General features: G+C 53.7%; 2 protein-coding genes across 2 annotated transcripts; one reads left to right on the forward strand and one right to left on the reverse strand.

Annotated features, from left to right (window-relative positions):
- Nucleotides 1-5,323: 5,323 nt before the first annotated feature.
- On the forward strand, nucleotides 5,324-8,016 carry Oaz1 (ornithine decarboxylase antizyme 1). The gene is given in 5 exon segments (NM_001305117.1): nucleotides 5,324-5,547; nucleotides 6,944-7,089; nucleotides 7,165-7,337; nucleotides 7,416-7,501; nucleotides 7,593-8,016. Coding segments are annotated over 5 exon segments (684 nt in total). The 5' UTR covers nucleotides 5,324-5,401; the 3' UTR covers nucleotides 7,727-8,016.
- A 4,971-nt stretch (nucleotides 8,017-12,987) lies between these two features.
- Lingo3 (leucine rich repeat and Ig domain containing 3) lies at nucleotides 12,988-14,760 on the reverse strand. Its single transcript, XM_027419304.2, has one exon. The coding sequence runs from the start codon at nucleotides 14,758-14,760 to the stop codon at nucleotides 12,988-12,990; it is 1,773 nt and encodes a 590-aa protein (XP_027275105.1).
- Nucleotides 14,761-17,375: the final 2,615 nt, after the last annotated feature.

Consider the following 17,375-nt stretch of genomic DNA (forward strand, 5'->3'; position numbering starts at 1 on the left):
CAAAGCCACAGAAAAACCCTGTCTCTAAAAAACAAAAACAAAAACAAAAAGAAAGAAATTGGCAAGAAAGAAAATGGATGAAACTAGAAAAAAAAATCATACTGAGTGAGGCAACACTGACCCAGAAGGACAAACATGGTATTTACTCACTCATAAGTGGATATTAGATGTAAAGCTGAGGATAACTAGAATACAATCCTCAGCCCCAGAGAAGCTAAGTAACAAGGAGGACCCTAAGAGGGATACATGGATCACCCCAGGAAGGAAGATGAGATGTCCTGGGTAAATTGGGAGTGGGGCTGGCGGGTAGAGGGGAGGAAATGGGGGATGGGAACAGTTGGGGCAGGAGGGAGGGGAAGAGTAATGAGATATCTTTCTATAATAATTTAACTTTATTATTTTATTTTTTATTGATTTTTTTCTGCAGATTTTTTATTTGAATTAGAAACAAGATTGTTTTACATGACAATCCCAGTTCCCTCACCCTCCCCTCCTCCCCTAACACCCCCCCCAACTAAAACCCTACCTATCACATACCCTTTCTGCTCCCCCTGGATGGTGAGGCCTTCCATAGGGGGTTTTCAGAGTCTATCGATAATTTAACTTTATTATTTTATGTGCATTGGTGTTTGCCTGCATGTATGTCTGAGTAAGGGTGTCAGATCTTAGTGTTACAGACAGTTGTGAGCTAACATGTGGGTGCTGGGATTTGAACCTGGGTCCTCTAGAAGAGCACTCGGTGCTCTTATCCACTGAATCATCTCTCTAGTCCCTGAAAGAGATATCTTGATAGAGGGAGCTATTATGGGTTTAGGGAGAAAGCGAGTGCTAGGGAAATTCCCAGGAATCCACAAGGATGACACCAGCTAAGACTTCTAGCAATAGTGGAGAGGGTGTCTGAACTGCCCTTCCCCTGTAATCATTGCTGTACCTTCATCCAGTACCTGATGGGAGCAGATGCAGAGATCCACAGCCAAGCACTGGGCTGAGCTCTGGGACTCCAGTTGAAGAGAGGGAGGAAGGATTATATGAGCAATATAATCAAGGGGTCAAGATCACGGCAGAGAAACCCACAGAGACAGCTGATGAGCTACTGGGAGCTCATGGACTCTGTAATGAGAGCTAGGGAGCCTGCATGGGATGGACCCAGGCCCTCTGCATCTGGGTTACAGTTGTGTAGCTTGGTCTAGCAGTGGGGCCAGGACCTGTCCCTGATGCATGAGCTGGCTCTTTGTTTTTTTTGGTTGTTCGAGACAGGGTTTCTCTGTGTAGCTTTGGAGCCTGTCCTGGCACTCGCTCTGGAGACCAGGCTAGCCTGGAACTCACAGAGATCTGCCTGCCTCTGCCTCCCGAGTGCTGCATTAAAGGCGTGTGCCACCAATGGAGCTGGCTCTTTGTATGTACTCCCTAAGGTGGGAGGTCTTGTTCAGCCTTGATGCAGGGGGAGGAGCTTGGTCCTGCCTCAACTTGATATGCCATGGTTTGTTGACTCCCATGGGAGGCCTGACTCCATCTGAATGGAGACAGAGAGGAGTGGATGGGGGAGGAGAGAAGGAGGGGAAACTGTGGTTGGTATGTAAAATAGATTTTAAAAAGATGGGGGAAAAAAGTGCTGGCTGCTTTCTCTCTCTCTGTCTCTCAATATCTCTCTCTCTCTCTCTCTCTCTCTCTCTCTCTCTCTCTCTCTCTCTCTCTCGGGTTTTCAAGACAGGATTTCTTGTGTAGCCCTGGCTGTCCTGGAACTTGATCTGTAGATCAAGCTGGCCTTGAATTGTGCTGACTGCTGTTGCAGAGCACTGTGGTTCCATGTCAGCATCCACGTGGCTTTTCACAAACATTCCTAAATACAATTCCAGGGCTCGGGGCGCCCTCTTGGTGCCAGGCTTGTGATTGACCTGAGCTGGCCAGAAGGCAATCTGGGTGTGCTATTATTGCCTGCAGCTCCTCTCTGGGTGCTGGTGAGACTGATCAGAGGTAAAGATGCTTTCAGCCAAGGGTGGCACCTGAATTTGACCTTCAGGACCCACATGGCGGATGGACAGAACTGACCGCTGACTATTGTCTTCCGACCTCCACACATGTGCACACAGAAAACACACAACGAAGACGTAAAATGTAAAAAAAAAAAAAATAAGAAACTCAAATGTCAGCTGGCCAGTGGTGAAGCACGCCTTTAATCCCAGCACTTAGGAGGCAGAGGCAGGCAGATCTCTGTGAGTTCAAGACCAACCTGGTCTACAATGAGTTCCAGGACAGCGATGGCTACACAGAGAAACCCTATCTCAAAAACAAAAAATAAATATAAATAAATAAAATTGGCAACAGAAAAGAGAAAGCATTTACCAGAAATTGAGTTGGTTTCTTCTGCAGAATTTGTTTTTCATAATCACAATGCCTCAACTTGTAAGCACTCTGCAAAATGGGGAGAATCATGGTGGCCTGACTTTTTCTTCTGCACAGGGAGTGTATGTGTTAGCACTCAAGATGGACACTCCTGTTGGTTTTACTTTTTATGTGGTAGTGGAGACAGAAACCAGGGTTTTGGGGATTCTGGGAAGGAGCTTCACCCCTGACAATTCTATCAACCTCTCACTAGGGAATTCTAGGTGAGGACTCCATCCTGACAGACCCCCCAGCCCCCTCACTGGGGAATTCTAGGCAGGGCTCCACCCCTGAGTCGGCCACAGAATAGTTTGAAGATGCCTTTATCACTATCAGACTCAGTAGTACAACACTTCCATATGGGAGAACCTGTGTTGAACCCCAGAACAAAACATAGCAGGGCCATGCAAGGAAGAGTGGTACGATAAGTAGCAGTTCCAACATGAAACTAGTTCCGATTGTAACCCAAAAGAGAAAGATGTCTACTTAAGTCAATTTGCTGTTCTAATAGGCTATACTTGACCAAGTTTAGTCTCAAAAGACACGGTATTAGGTCACAATGGTCTACTGAATTGGTTCCAGGAAGCTGGGCTACACAGAGAAAAGCTGTCTGCAAGCATGTCTGTGTACCATATGGGTACAGGTACCACAGAGGTCAGAGTGGGCATCGGTGCTGGGAACTGAATACAGGTTCCTACGAGAGCAACCAGTCCCTAAATGCTGGAATTCTCTCTGTCCACTCATGTTTTTTTTTTTTTTTTTTTTTTGGGGGGGATTAAAGGCGAGCGCCACCACCGCTGGGCTGTGATTTTTTAAGTAAGTGTGTTTGTGTGGTTGAGTGTGAGTGTAAATGTCTAAGGAGAACACAAGATGCTGTCCTGTGGACAGGAGGATGCTGACCTGATGTGGACACCGGGAACTGAGCTCTTGCTGGTGAGCCTCCACTTTGGCTTCTTTTAAGAACTGTTTGTGCAGGCACTGGTGTGAGCAGGTGCTCTTAGAGGCAAGACCACACGATGTGAACAGGACTTAAGTCCTCTTACAAGAGCAGTAAGAACTCTTAGCCACTGAGTCATCTCTAAAGTTCCTGAATTTTTTATTTTTTTATTTTGTATTTTTTTGGTTTTTCGAGACAGGGTTTCTCTGTGTAGCTTTGGAGCCTGTCCTGGCACTTGCTCTGGAGACCAGGCTGGCCTCAAACTCACAGAGATCCATCTGCCTCTGCCTCCCGAGTGCTGGGATTAAAGGCGTGCACCATCAACGCCCGGCTAAAGTTCCTGAATTTTTGTTGTGTTCTGGGATAGGGTTTCTCTGTGTAGCTCTGGCTGTCTTGGAACTCACTGTAGACCAAGCTGGCCTTGAACTCACAAGTCCACCTGCCTCTGCCTCCCCAGCACTGGAATTAAAGGCATGGTCACTACTGCCTAGCTAAATTCCTGAATTTTTTCCATTTATTTAAAAACAAGGGATTTTTCTGCAATCCATCCTGACTTAACATCAATCCTCCTGCCTAGATTGGGTTAGTGGTCTGCAACACCACCATGGACTTTTCTTGAATTCTGAGTGTTAGGATAAAGCATGTGGAACCTTGTCGGATTCCGTGGCTGGCAAGCATGACCAAGGCGGAGGGACAAACACACCAGGCAGACAGAGCTTAAGTGAGAAGTTTTATTAGAAAGGTGAAGGAGGGGGAAGGAAGAGAAAAGAGGTAAAGAAACAGAGACACAAAGGGCAGAAAAGAAGAGGGAGACAGGAAAAGTCCTTTTTTCCCCTCAGGGCAACAGCCTGAGTACATTCTGCCAAGTGCCAGCGTAGTGCCTGAATCCTTACACTGAGTTTTGTTTGGATCACACTGTGGTTTGCTCATAAAAAAAAGAGAATAAGAGGTGGGAGGTGGCACACGACTTTAATCCCAGCACTCAGGAGGCAAGGGCACGGGGATCTCTGTCTTTTAGGCCAGCCTGGTCTATGGAGCAAGTTCTAGGACAGCCAGGGTTACATAGAGAAACCCTGTCTCAGAAATAAAAACGAAAGGAGATGAAAATAAGAAACAAAACAGGGAAAAATCTTCACAGGTAGGAGAAAAATTTTGGCTTAATTAAAAAGTTTTTTCTTTGCCTCGAGATGGCGCACAGGACCTTTAATCCCAGCACTTGGGAGGCAGAGGCAGGTGGATCTCTGTGAGTTCGAGACCAGCCTGGTCTACAGAGAGAGTTCCAGGACAGGCTACAAAGGCTTAAATTTGATTTAAATTTCTCTAGATTGGAATGACATCTTAACTTTGAAAGACTTTCGTTTAAATCGTAAGTTGTTTTCAAAGGAAGAGTCCCAGTCTAGACCGTAATTATCCACTGTTACAAGGCCGTTAGAAACCCGTGGGGGGATGGGCTCCGCCTCGGACGGCCGCCCTCCTGCCCATCAGCCCCGCGGGGCGGGGCGGGGCGAGGGCGGGGTGGGGCGGGGCGGGTGGGGGCGGGCGGGGGCTACACGGGGAGCTCAGGGGGCCGGGGATTCGCGTCACGAACAGCGACTTCACCGAGGCGTCTCCCCCTCCCGCGCCGCTAAAGTTCGAGGGCGGGTTCGTCAGAGCTCCAACCAATCCTCAGTGGAGCCAGGTCCGTCCATTTTCGCACATTGGCCAATCAGCGTCTCTCAGGGGCGGGACGCACCCGCTTCTTCCCGTCTTGCCTCCCGTAGAGTAACGCAAACACTCGAGGGCGGTATTCTCCAAGCGCCAGCCAATCAGCACCCGAAACCTTCGTCGGCTTTTCTGTTTCGACCAATCAGAGGCCAGAGAAGGCGTGACGCGGTTGAGTTTTCCGCGCGGCCGTCGCGGCCCCACCCGTTCCCCCCTCGCCTCGCGCGGCCGCGCACAAGCCTGCGTGTGGGGGCGTGGTCTGCGGTGACGCCGTCTATAAATGCGGGCGTCCGCGCCGGCGCCATTTTGCGAACGGCGAGCGGCGGCGGCGGCGCTGAGAGTGCAGCGGAGGTTTTGCTGGTTTCGGACCCCAGCGGCCGGATGGTGAAATCCTCCCTGCAGCGGATCCTCAACAGCCACTGCTTCGCCAGAGAGAAGGAAGGGGATAAACGCAGCGCCACGCTCCACGCCAGCCACACCATGCCGCTCCTCAGTCAGCACAGCCGCGGCGGCTGCAGCAGCGAGAGGTGAGAGCCCGCCCCTCGCCGCGGCTTCCAGAAGCTTCCAGAAGCGGCGTCGGCGCAGGCCCTAGAGGGAAGCGCAGGCCGCGCAGGCCCGCTGCGGGGTCGGCCTCGGGGCGCCAGATAAGTCTCGGCGGCGCGAGATCCGCCCCTTTGTGGCGGCCACAATCGCGCCGGGGGCGGGGCAGGGCGGGGCCTGGGGCGCGCGCGGGGCAGGCGCTCGGATTTGGGGTTCCAGTTCCAGGGGGATTAGGGAATCGCAGGTTGGGGACTAGGGTTGGTTTCGTTAAAGAAAGGGTGCGTTAATGTTTGTCCGAGGATGGGTCGGATTTGGGGTTAGAATCGGATTCGGGTGTTTGCAAGCTGAGCCCAGGATTTGGGGAGGTACCGGGAACGGGAATGGAGACTCAAAATTTGGGGTCTGCGTCTGGGATTTGTGACTCAGATTCGATGTCAGATGGTAGATGGTCTGGGGCTAGATTGTGGGGGCGTGGGTTGACAAACCGTAGGTTTTGTGCAGGAGGCCTCTGTTCTGATCTGGAGGGTCTAAGCAAAAGACTCGATTTTGGGGTGCTATTGGGGAGGGACTCAAGTTATACTTCGTTCCAGATTGAGGATTTACTTGACGGTGGAGAGTCTGGGATCTGATCTTGGGTGTTGTCGCAGGTTGGGGGTTAGATTTAGGGTTTAGGTTGGGTTTGATGTTTGCTTGTTGAAGGTTTCCGGTACTTTGGATTGACTTGGGTCAGTTTTGTGAGGATCTTGAAACTGGGGGGCATGGAGTGGTTGGCTGAGGTGGCAGGATGTGATTTGTGAGTTGCTGGGTCTCAAGGAGCAGGTGGTAGGGCCTGGCTCAGGGTGGGGTGTGGACTCTGGGTCCACCTGGCAGTTGACGTCTGTGCAGTGACTTGATGGGATGGGGAGTCTCATCTGAAGGGTACAGGATGTGGACTAGTTTGGGAAAGGCACGGGTAATGGAGGGAGGGCTTTGGGGTGACTGAGGACTCCGATTAAGGGTTGTGCTGGGTCCTATTGGGTGATAGTAAGAAGGGGAGGGGACTTGGGGTGGGTTCTCTGTGACTCCAGAGCTTGAGTGAGATGTTGGGTGAGATGAAGTTTAGGAGCTGAGGAGGAGGGTGGTCCTGAGCTTTAGAATCAAGGTGGCCTGGTATGGGAGGTTGCCTTGGCAGCATTGGGAGTAGGATGGCCCAGCTCCCTGCTGTGAACCACAGTGCTGAAATGACACAGCCTGAGGACCTGATGGTGCCCTGCCTTGCTCCAGAAGGGACAGAGCCTCAGAGGTGAGGGGCAGTGAGCTGGGACCACTGTCCTCAGTGACTTTTGAATGAAAAGTCCTGGAGAACCCAGCCACTTACTGACACTTGGGCACTGTTTCCTGCAGTTCTAGGGTCGCCCTCCATTGCTGTAGTAACCTGGGTCCGGGGCCTCGGTGGTGCTCCTGATGTCCCTCACCCACCCCTGAAGATCCCAGGTGGGCGAGGGAACAGTCAGCGGGATCACAGTCTTTCAGCTAGCATCCTCTACTCCGTGAGTACCTGTGGGGAGCCCTGGTGCCTGCCTCTGCAGAGTGAGCTGGCCATCCTGACAGCCCTACTCCCCCAGGACGAGCGGCTGAATGTGACAGAGGAGCCAACGTCTAATGACAAGACCAGGGTTCTGAGCATCCAGTCCGTGCTCACGGAGGCCAAGCAGGTCACCTGGAGGGCGGTGTGGAACGGCGGTGGCCTCTACATCGAGCTCCCAGCTGGGGCCCTGCCTGAGGGCAGCAAGGACAGGTGAGCCGCTTTCTGCTGGGGCTGTAGGGGACCTGGGGTCGGGCCCAGGTGGCTAACATGGCCACATCCTCCCCTCAGCTTCGCAGCTCTCCTGGAGTTTGCGGAGGAGCAGCTCCGGGCCGACCATGTTTTCATCTGCTTCCCCAAGAACCGTGAGGACAGAGGTGAGTGTTGCTGCGGGCTCCCCAGGGAGGGAAGCTGTGGCACCTCAGACTTTGACTCTGCCCCTCCCCTCTCCCCCCCCCCCCCCCCCAGCCGCCCTACTCCGAACCTTCAGCTTTCTTGGCTTTGAGATTGTGAGACCCGGGCATCCCCTCGTCCCCAAGAGACCCGACGCTTGCTTCATGGTCTACACGCTGGAGAGAGAGGACCCGGGCGAGGAGGACTAGGTGCCGGCCCTGCCCAGTGTCCCTGTGCCCTCTCCCGGGTTTGTCCACATGTCATGATTGTGCAGAATAAATGCTCACTCCATTAGCGGGGTGCTTCTTTGAGCTGAATGCTGTGTTTGTCACACTCAAGTGTTGGCTTTAATTCTAAATAAAGGTTTCTATTTTACTTTTTTTATTGCTGTTTAAGATGGCCAGGTGACCTGTGCTAGAGCAGCCTCCTTTGAAGCCTGGCAGAGATAGATAGTGTCACCTCCCCTGGCTCAAACCCAATAAAGTGATCTTGCTCACTGTCTGTGTCTGTGTCCTGCCCCTGGGTCTGGGTTGGGCTCCTGGCAGCTGTGGCCACTTCTGAGCAACTGCTGAGCCACTTTACAAATGAGTGGTGGAGCTGGGGTGTCCTGGACAGTCGTGAAGATATGAGGTCTGTTTCCCAGGCAAGTGGCCACAGTGGTGTGTGGGGACAGGCTGGACAGGAGGTATGTTGTGTGTTCAGCTGTTGGGATGTAGATGTGGGTGCTCCTGCCACTGGACCGGTGTGGGTTGGAGCTGGATTGTAGGTAGGACATAGGAGTTAAGGTATAGCACTAGTGTTTGTGCTCCGTTAGAGGACCCAGCAAGGATGAGTGTGGTGGCTGATCACCTGTTACCATGGTGTGTCTGTGAGACTAGTCACAGGGTTAAGCTGTGTGTCTAAGAAGGGCTCTGAGTTGAGATTAGTGTCATTTTTTTTAGGCTGCCGAGAGACTACTGTATGCAAGCCTCTCATGGAGCTCAGCCACAGGTGGGGTCTGTGTTGGGTTTGTATGGTGGTTATAGGGAAGAAGGCTAAGATTAGGCCTTGGCAGTGGCCCAGCAGTCCCAAATTCCAGGCATCAGCCACCCTTTAGTGTCTTGCTCTCCTGGGCACAAGGAGGTACTATGGAGTTACATATGCTGCTTAATCACAGACATGCCTATCTTCAGGTAATGAGAGTGAGCCACCCTGACGGGGCCTTGGAGGCCATGTGATACCACCGAGCCATCAAGAGCAGTTTCTTGAGGGTCCAGGGTCTCAGGAACTCGTCTGTGAGTGTCACCAATCATAGAGATTCTGGTGTTAGGGTGACCTGCACAGTTAACTACCACCCACACACTGAGGGAGGTGACCTGATGGCCCAGGCCTTGTTGGAGGAGGGGCCTCAGACCCCTGCTTCCCTTGTGGCCGGCTCTCTCTGACCATGGCCTCCCTAAGAAATAACAAGGCTGTGCCCATCATCCTAGTGTCAGGAAGACTGGGGCAGGAAGATTGCGATTATAAGCCTCCTGGATTACACAGCCAGACAAAAGCAAAAGGCTGTGGATACCTTCAGTAACAGTAGTGCTACATAAGCTTCTCCAACCCCCTTTCCATCTGGGGACCCTGGGTGAGGGAGACAAACATTCCCAACCACACGTGCATGGTGTTATGTTCCCAAAAGATGTACTCTGAGATGTCCTCAATAGCTTTACTCAGGTAAATAGTTCATGTGTAGCAGGACAGTGGTGGCACACACGTTTAATCCCAACACTCAAGGCAGAGGCAGGCGAATCTCAGTTAAGAGACCAGCCTGGTCTGCAAAACGACACAGAGAAACCCTCATTTGGAAAAAAACGTAGTTCATGTGTGCAGGGGTTGACAGTAGGCAGGAGACTGTCCAGTGATGTTAGCCAGACATTGGGCCTCCCCAGAGCTCTTGTTTTTTCTCCTCTATCTCATTTCCTTCCCTCTCCAGACAGTGTCTCACTGGGTATGTGGCTGGCCACAAAGATCCTCTTGCCTCTGCCTCATGTACAGGGTTTAAAGGTGAATGGCACCATGCTTAGCTTTATTTATTTATTTATTTATATTTTGGTTTTTCGAGACAGGGTTTCTCTGTGTAGCTTTGGAGCCTATCCTGGCACTCTGGAGACCAGGCTGGCCTCGAACTCACAGAGATCCGCCTGCCTCTGCCTCTTGAGTGCTGGGATTAAAGGCATGCATCACCACAGCCCAGCTATTTTTAATATATGCCATATGTGTGGGTTGTCTGAGGGAATCACGGGCATTGGATCCACTGGAGCTGGAGTTACAAGCTATTGTAAACCAGCCAACATGGGTGCTGGTCACATTCAAATCCTGGAATGCCATGTGTGCTTTCAACTGAGCTGTTTCTAGTGCCTCTGCTGAGGATGGTGTCATGCTAGGTGACTACTTGCCACTGACCACGTCCTCAGCCCCTCACTGGGCATCCATCCCTGAGCCAGGCCTATTTTTACTTTTATTTTGAGGTAGGATCTCACAACATACAAGTTGGCCTTGAAATAATCCTGCCTCAACCTCCCAAGTAGCTGGAGTAACAGGTTTGGACTACAGATTGAGAACATTTTCTCTTGTTTGGACCATAAAATGCCCTATATGGGGCCTCAGGGTTGTGGCTTATTCCTGGGCCCAGGTAGCCTTCTACTCCCCAGCCAGGCTCTGAGCAGAACTCCCTGCTGAAGGCATTTCAGCAGTCCCCAGTGGGTGACAGGTACTCTTGCTGATGTGGGGATTTGGAGGCACATGTAGGCAGATCATGGCACAGGTAAAGGTGCCTTTTGAGACTGATGAAGTGCTTTGCTCTAAGGACCCCTTGGGATGGAGGGTATACCTGGGCTCTTGATTCTGTGGCCCCTGGCTTAATGGTGCTGTGTGTTCCTCATGGGCTGCCTGCTTTCCCTGGGCTTATTTCTCCCCTAGAAAATAGTGTCAGTCATCTTTCAGGACACGGGGACAGGGGTAATGTCCAGCCCAGAGGACATCAGGAGGACAACAGAGATGAGCCTCTACATACAGGACCTGGTCCCCAAGAACTCAGCCCCCAACACTGCTAGCAGGGGCCTGCAGCATCTCACCCAGGTTGCTTTGACAAGGGAGTGTCAGACCCAGGTGGAAAAAAATACACAGACAACTGTTAGACAGGCCAGGCCCAGGGTGAGCAGGGGCCTTCCCAGGGCCACCCTCACCTTTGGCACCCTCGAGGATGGGATGTTGGGACAGAAGTCAGAAGGTGAGACCTTGACATGAGCAAGCCCTGGGGAGTTTCTGTTAAAAAATAAAAAAAGAATGAGCTGGGCGTTGGTGGCTCATGCCTTTAATCCCAGCACTCAGGGAGGCAGAGGCAGGCGGATCTCTGTGAGTTCAAGACCAGCCTGGTCTACAAGAGCTAGTTCCAGGACAGCCTCAAAGCCCAGAGAAACCCTGTCTTGAAAAACCAAAAAAAAAAAAAAAAAAAAAAAAGACAGTCTAGAGTCTCAGGCCAAGAGCTTCAGAGACCACTTTAGGGGAACTACATACAAAGCAGCACATCGTGGGACCTTCCCTTCTCCGAGGCTCATGTCTTCCTCAATGGGGCCACCTAGGAAGCCCTGGATGCCTCTCTCCAACTACAGAACACTGTTCTGCCCTGCTGTATGGCCATGGGAAAATCACTGCACCGTAAATATGTCTCCTATCTCCTGTCTTCCACATCCTGCCATGGCCACCTACACTTTCCCAATCTTTCCTATTTATTTTGAAACTATCTCCCTCTGTAGTTCACCTGCCCTTGAGCTCTTGAAGCTCCTGATGAGATGACAGACATGTCCCACAGCTTCAGCTCTGAGGTCTATAACAGCTTGGCCTCCTGTTTGTTATGTAGCTGAAGCTGATCCTCATGCCTTGGCCTCCACACCACCTCCAGCTTCTCTGCTGGGTCACCCTTGCAGCCAGAGCCACCTAGCTTCCCAACTGTGAGGGAGGGACCCAATCACTCTGCCTCCTCCTCCCCCATGGGAACAATAATAAAAATCTGACTGTTGTATTAAATCTGTTTGTTTTATTGGATTTCAGTCAAACAGCGGGGTGAGGATAGAGCTTGGGAATGGGGAACCCCAATATAACATATTGACATTTTGTAACCCCTAACCAGGAGTGTACCCCTCCTTTTAATGACTCTAAAGGCACTTGGATTTCATTGGTTGTTTTGAGGGCCCCCAGGGTTGCCATGGCAACAGGGGCTAAGAGGATGCTCCAGGACCAAAGGGGTCAGTCCTGTTAGGTTCAGGGATGGAGTCTGGAAATGTTGATCTACCCAGTCACGTGTCCTGTTGACCAGTTTGTGTGTGATGCAAAGGTTGGGAAGGGTAGGACCAAAGGGTCCCCGTGTTCCCAGCCAAGTTCAGACCAACCAATCTTGGTCTGAGTCTTCAATTGCATGAAGCTGCCTTTTTGTCTAGACACAGTCAGGAGGGCTCTGTGAGGCCTGGCCTCAGCATACAGGCTGCAAGCTCAGATCTGCTCTGTATAGGAAGACACCAAGGGGCCCAGTGGACCACAGATGTCACAGCTGGGCAGTGCAAGAGAACTACAGTCTGTCTTACCAAATGTCCAAAGAGTCTGTTGTCCTTTCCTGGCTTCTGGCCAAGTCCTACAATATCTCTGCTCCTCCCTCAACAATGCCCTATGTGAGGGGCAGAGGTGGGTGCCAGGGAAAGAACCAGGTTGGATAGGCTACCAGATCTGAGCCCCTGCTGCTCACCCTGCCACAGGTGACTACATCTGCAGAGTAGCCTCATGGATATGACTGGCCCCAGGGCAAGTCACTGCTCCAGCAAGATGTCCAGTACAGCTAGGCAGGGCAGAGGGGTCTCTAGGGGACATAGGGACATGGCTTCTGACAGGTGGAAGTTCCTGGTGGGGAATGGGGCTCCCTTGGTGACTCCAGCCACTCAGCAGTAGCAGTGAACAACAGCTGGGCCACTGCATGCCCTGCCCTCCCAGGGTCCCTGCAGCCTTGAGTCCTGTGTATGACCAATTGTGTCACAGTGAGCTGAAGAGGCACCCACTGTAAGTGCTGTGTCTGCCCAGTGTCCACAGGTGCCTCCCACCATAGGTATCTGGGGGACCTGACTGCTGAGTGGGGGCCTTGGGGCCACAGGGCTTTTGGCACCTGCACTTTGGACCCTGAGTGTCCCCAGCCACTTTGGGTTCCAGCCCTGCAGCTACAGCAGAGGACAGATAGACAGGTTGAAACTGTTAGAAAACACTTCAGGAACTGCAAAAGGTGTGATCTGATCAAAAACAGTCCTGTAGATGTCTACAAAAAACAAAGTTCTGCCTGTGAGCTGGCTTGCAGCCGCCATGCTTACCCCCTGGATAAAAAAATATGCATAGGTGGAAATTATCTGGGACCGGATGGAGATCCGAGAGGTTCTCCCACCAGCCAGCCCATCATGTGGCCAGCTCAGATCATCTTCATGTTGAACTTGCGTGCGCCGCCCTGGCCGGCCGCGGCCGCTGGACCGTCCACCTTGCGGAAGGAATATTCTACAGAAAAGTTATTCTTGTGCTGCCCACGGCCTCGGCTCCACACAAAGAGCAGCAGGAAGCAGAAGAGGACCACGCCCAGGAAGGTGATGCACCCCATGGCGGTAGACACCAGGATGGTGGTGAGGTCCAGCGGGAACCGGACGCCCACCTGCGTCTCGTTGTGCCCATCGCCCTGGGTCCGGTTGGCAGCCAGCTGGACAGTCAAGGTGGCGAAATACGTGTCATTGCCTCCGGCGTTGCTGGCCACGCACGTGTAGGTGCCGCTGTCCTGGGGCCGCGTGTCCGCGATGGCCAGCGTGCCCCCAGGCAGCACCCGTGCCCGGCCCCGGCTGGCGGCTGTCACCGTGTGGTGCTGGGGCGTCACCCAGGCCACCGTGGGCGTGGGCTCGCCCTCAGCACGGCACAGGAAGCGCACTTCGTCGCCCTCTGTGGCAGTCACGTGTTGCAAGCGTCTTTCCCGGATCTTGGGCTTGCGACACACGAAGTACTCAAAGAGCACAGAGTCCGGGAGGTTGTGCAGGGCGTCGCCGCGCACCTCGGCGGGGGTGGCGCAGGCGGGGAGCCTGCCGTCGAAGTTCAGGGTCTTTCGCCTCTGCACGATCCACAGCAGGCGACAGTCGCAGGCCAGCGGGTTGCCGTCCACGCGCAGCGTCTCGAGCGTGTTCACCGAGTGGAACGTGTTCTCCTCCAGCGTGGACAACAGGTTGTCCGAGAGGTTGAGCAGACGGATCTGTCGCAGCCCCACGAAGGCCTGCGGCTCTATGACAGCCAGCAGGGCCCCGGCGAGGTGCAGCTCCCGCAGGCGCACCAGATCCCGGAAGGAGCCGCGGGGCACCGTGCTGATGGGGTTGTGCGACAGGTTGAGGCACGTGAGGTGGGCCTGCTGTCGCAGCGCGGCGGCCGGCACGGCCGTGATGTTGGTGTGCGTGATGGACAGGGACGTGAGGTTCAGCCCGCGCAGGCTGCCGGGGGCCACCTCCTCCAGCAGAGGCCAGTTGTCGATCTCCAGATGGGAGAGACCTGGAAGCTTCTGGAAGTTCTGGTCCTCCAGGGCGGCGATGGCCAGGTGGCGCAGGCGCAGAGCGCCCAGGCCCCGCAGGTGGCCCAGCGACTCGGGGGAAAGCGAGGTGAGGTTGCAGCGCTCCAGGGTGAGCTCGGCCAGCCCCAGCAGCCCCGCGAAGGCCCTGCGGGAGATGAACACTAGGTCATTGTCGCCCACCTCCAGTCGCCGTAGGCTACGCAGGTCTTGGAAGCTGAAATCCAGCAGGATGACCAGCTTATTCTCGCTCAGGTCCAGCAGCGTGAGGCTGTCCAGGTGCGTGAAGACGCCGGGCGGGATGAGCTTCAGCTGGTTGCCACGGAGGCGCAGGATGCGCAGGCGGGGCAGGTTGGCGAAGGCCCCGGGCTCCACATGGGCGATCACGTTGTGGTTGAGGTCCAGCTCCTCCAGGGTGGGCAGCGAGGCCAGGTCCCCGGGGTTCAGGCAGCGGATGCGGTTGCGGTTGAGCTCCAGCAGGCGTGTCTCGGCCGGGATGCCCTCGGGGATGGCGGTCAGCCGGCGGCGTCCGCAGGCCACTGTGCGGGTAGATGCAGAGCACTCGCAGCGCGCAGGGCAGCCGGTGGTCAGGGGGGGCACCATGGGCAGCAGCAGCAGGTGCAGGCCCAGCATACGCAGCCAGCGGGTCATGATGCAGGGTCTGGGCCTAGGGCCACGCCAGCATCGTCCAGGACACCTGGAATGGGAAGGGGAAATTGGCTTCATTACCTATGGCCACACCCAGAGACATTGGCTTATCATGACAGCCCACCCAGGAAATCTCCACATGGATACCCACGGTGACAGTATGCATGACAGAAACCCACGGCCCACGGACAGACAGCAGAAACACAGAATGGGCCATCCACACAAGTATTACTTGGCCATGAAAGGAAGTAAGGCTCTGAGATGTCTCAGGGAATACTGTTTAGTGGGACCAAAAGCTCACTAAGTCGGACCCCATGCAACACTCAGAACAGGTGGATGAGGTTAAAAAAAACAAAAACAACCTCTCTTGTAGCCCAGGCTAGCCTCAAACTCACCATGTAGCCAAGACTAACCTTAAAGATGGAAGCAGAGTTGTGTGATACCCCAGCCTCAACCTAAGAGACAGGAAGGACCCTGCCCAAGGCCTTGGAAGGACCTGAGTATGCCAGGCCTAGTGGACACCCTGTGTGTTTGGCTGTCTGGAGTCTGGAATTGTGACACAGGACACTTCCCTCCATGGATACCCAGTTGATGGCTGATGGCCTGTGGCTGTGGGTACATCTAGTCTAGGATTGCAGAACGGATGGAGGGCCAGAGTGGGCAGGAGGTTAAGGCTCCAATGATGCTGAGACTTCCTGAAATGCCTGCCTCGCAAGGCTGGACCAGGCTTTCTCCCAGACAGCCTGACTGTAGCCCAGACCCAGGGGTCGGGGTGGGGGAGGGACAGCTGGACTGGACTGCCTGGCCTCTTTTGCAACATGGATTGCCATCTGCCAGGCAGCTATTTATGGCATGTTAGCAACTGAAGCCCCCCAGGCAAGACCTCTCAGTCTGTGCTAGCCTGCCTGTCTTCTCAGTATTCCACAGAGCAGACTGGCAGCCTTGGTGACTGAGTGTGCCAGGCTTGTGAGGACAGAGACTGGAAGGCACAGGTGGGAAGGAGAATCCCTGCCTGGAATTCCCCAGTGAGGGACTGGGGGTGTGGTCAGGGATGGAGTCCCACTTACAAGCCCCCAGTGAGGGGTTGAGGCGTGGTCAGAATGGAGCCCCGCCTAGAATCTTGCCTTCCCTGTCTGTCTTTGCGGTGAGTGTTCATGTGCAGTGCATGGAGCCCAGTGTGGGATGCACTCCTTGGCATTCGTTCTTTGCTTTTGGACACACGGCCTCTCAGTGGGACCCAGAGTCTGCTGACTGGACTAGGCTGTCCAGCCAGGATCTCTAGGGATCCTCCTACTTCTCAGTGCTGAGAAGTGCTAAGCTTCTCAAGTGGGTGGTAGGGATTTGAACTCAGATCTTCAGGCTTGTGCCACAGCACTTCACTACTGAGCCATCCTCATCACCTCTTTGCTCACAGCCTTCTGCAAGCCACACAAGTGCTCACTCCTTGAACCCCGGCCCCTCACCGGTGTGTGTTTTTGAGATGGGACCTCAGGTAGCCCAGGGTGGTCTGGAACCGTTGTGTCGGTGGTCTTGAACACCTACTCCTCCTTATCTCTGCCTCCCAGTTCTGATAGACAGTGCCACAGACTGACAGGTGTGGAGTCCCTGAACCACAGTCTCCCTCCCTGCAAAGTCCCTGATGGCCCCTGCATCCTCTCTAGCCCTGGCTTGTCAGAGCTTAGCCACCAAATGCCTTCAGGGCACTGGCAAGTACTTTCTCTATAATTACTCCACGCAGGGACAGCAGAGCTCTTGAGCCAGCCCAGCAGGGGCCACTCAAAGGGTGACCTAGTTTTTCAACTCTAACCTCTTCTGGCAGGCTAGGCCCTGTCATCTGCTCTGCAGGGTGTATTAGGAAAGCCACAGGAGTGTGTGTGTGTGTGTGGGGGGAGATGGGTAGCTATTTGAAACAACTGTCAGCTCTCCAACTTGGACCCTGCCCCTTATTACTGTGTGCCTGAAGGAATGTGCTTGCCTTCTCATGGCATTTGCTGAGGTAGGAGCTGGATGGTAGTCAAGGTTCCTGAGTCCATCTCCCATCTTGTTACTCTCAGGTAAGAGGGTTGGATGCTGGATGCTCCAGGCAAGAGTAAACCCTCTCTGGGTCTCTGAAACCTTCAGCACACTGTAGCCTCAGAAAGTTCCAGATCCCTGGTCCCTGATGATGTGGGGAATCAGAATTCCAGGGGGGCTCCTGGCACTGGGTTCTGGACCTCTGGGATGAGGTCCCTGACGTTGATGAAGACAGGGAGGAGAGGGGGTCCTGGGCACTGGGAGGTGGGGTTGTGGGATGCAGTTGGATGGGCTGGTTTCTCTGTCCCTTCTCGTCCCCTCCAGAGCAGGACGAGCATGGCTCTGGCAGGCCTTGCCCTTCTCCCGCATTCCCTCTTCCTTGCTAAACTGTCACATTACATGCCCAAAGCTAGCCACCAAGGTCTTGGCCACTTCCTCCTCCTAAGGCTGATCATCAAGGTCCAGCTATGAACATATTGAAGTCAAAAGCCCCACTTTGGCTCACCTAATTAACATGCCCAGTCAATACAGACCACCTCATCCTAACAGGGAGTTTCCCCTTGTACCTTTTTTTATTTTTTTATTTTTTGGTTTTTCGAGACAGG

Source organism: Cricetulus griseus, chromosome 5 (genome assembly GCF_003668045.3).
Source record: "Cricetulus griseus strain 17A/GY chromosome 5, alternate assembly CriGri-PICRH-1.0, whole genome shotgun sequence".
Taxonomy (NCBI): Eukaryota; Metazoa; Chordata; class Mammalia; order Rodentia; family Cricetidae; genus Cricetulus; species Cricetulus griseus.

Coding starts and splice junctions, on each gene's coding strand:
- Lingo3 (XM_027419304.2), bottom strand. CDS start 14,760: ATGACCCGCTGGCTGCGTATGCTGGGCCTGCACCTGCTGCTGCTGCCC.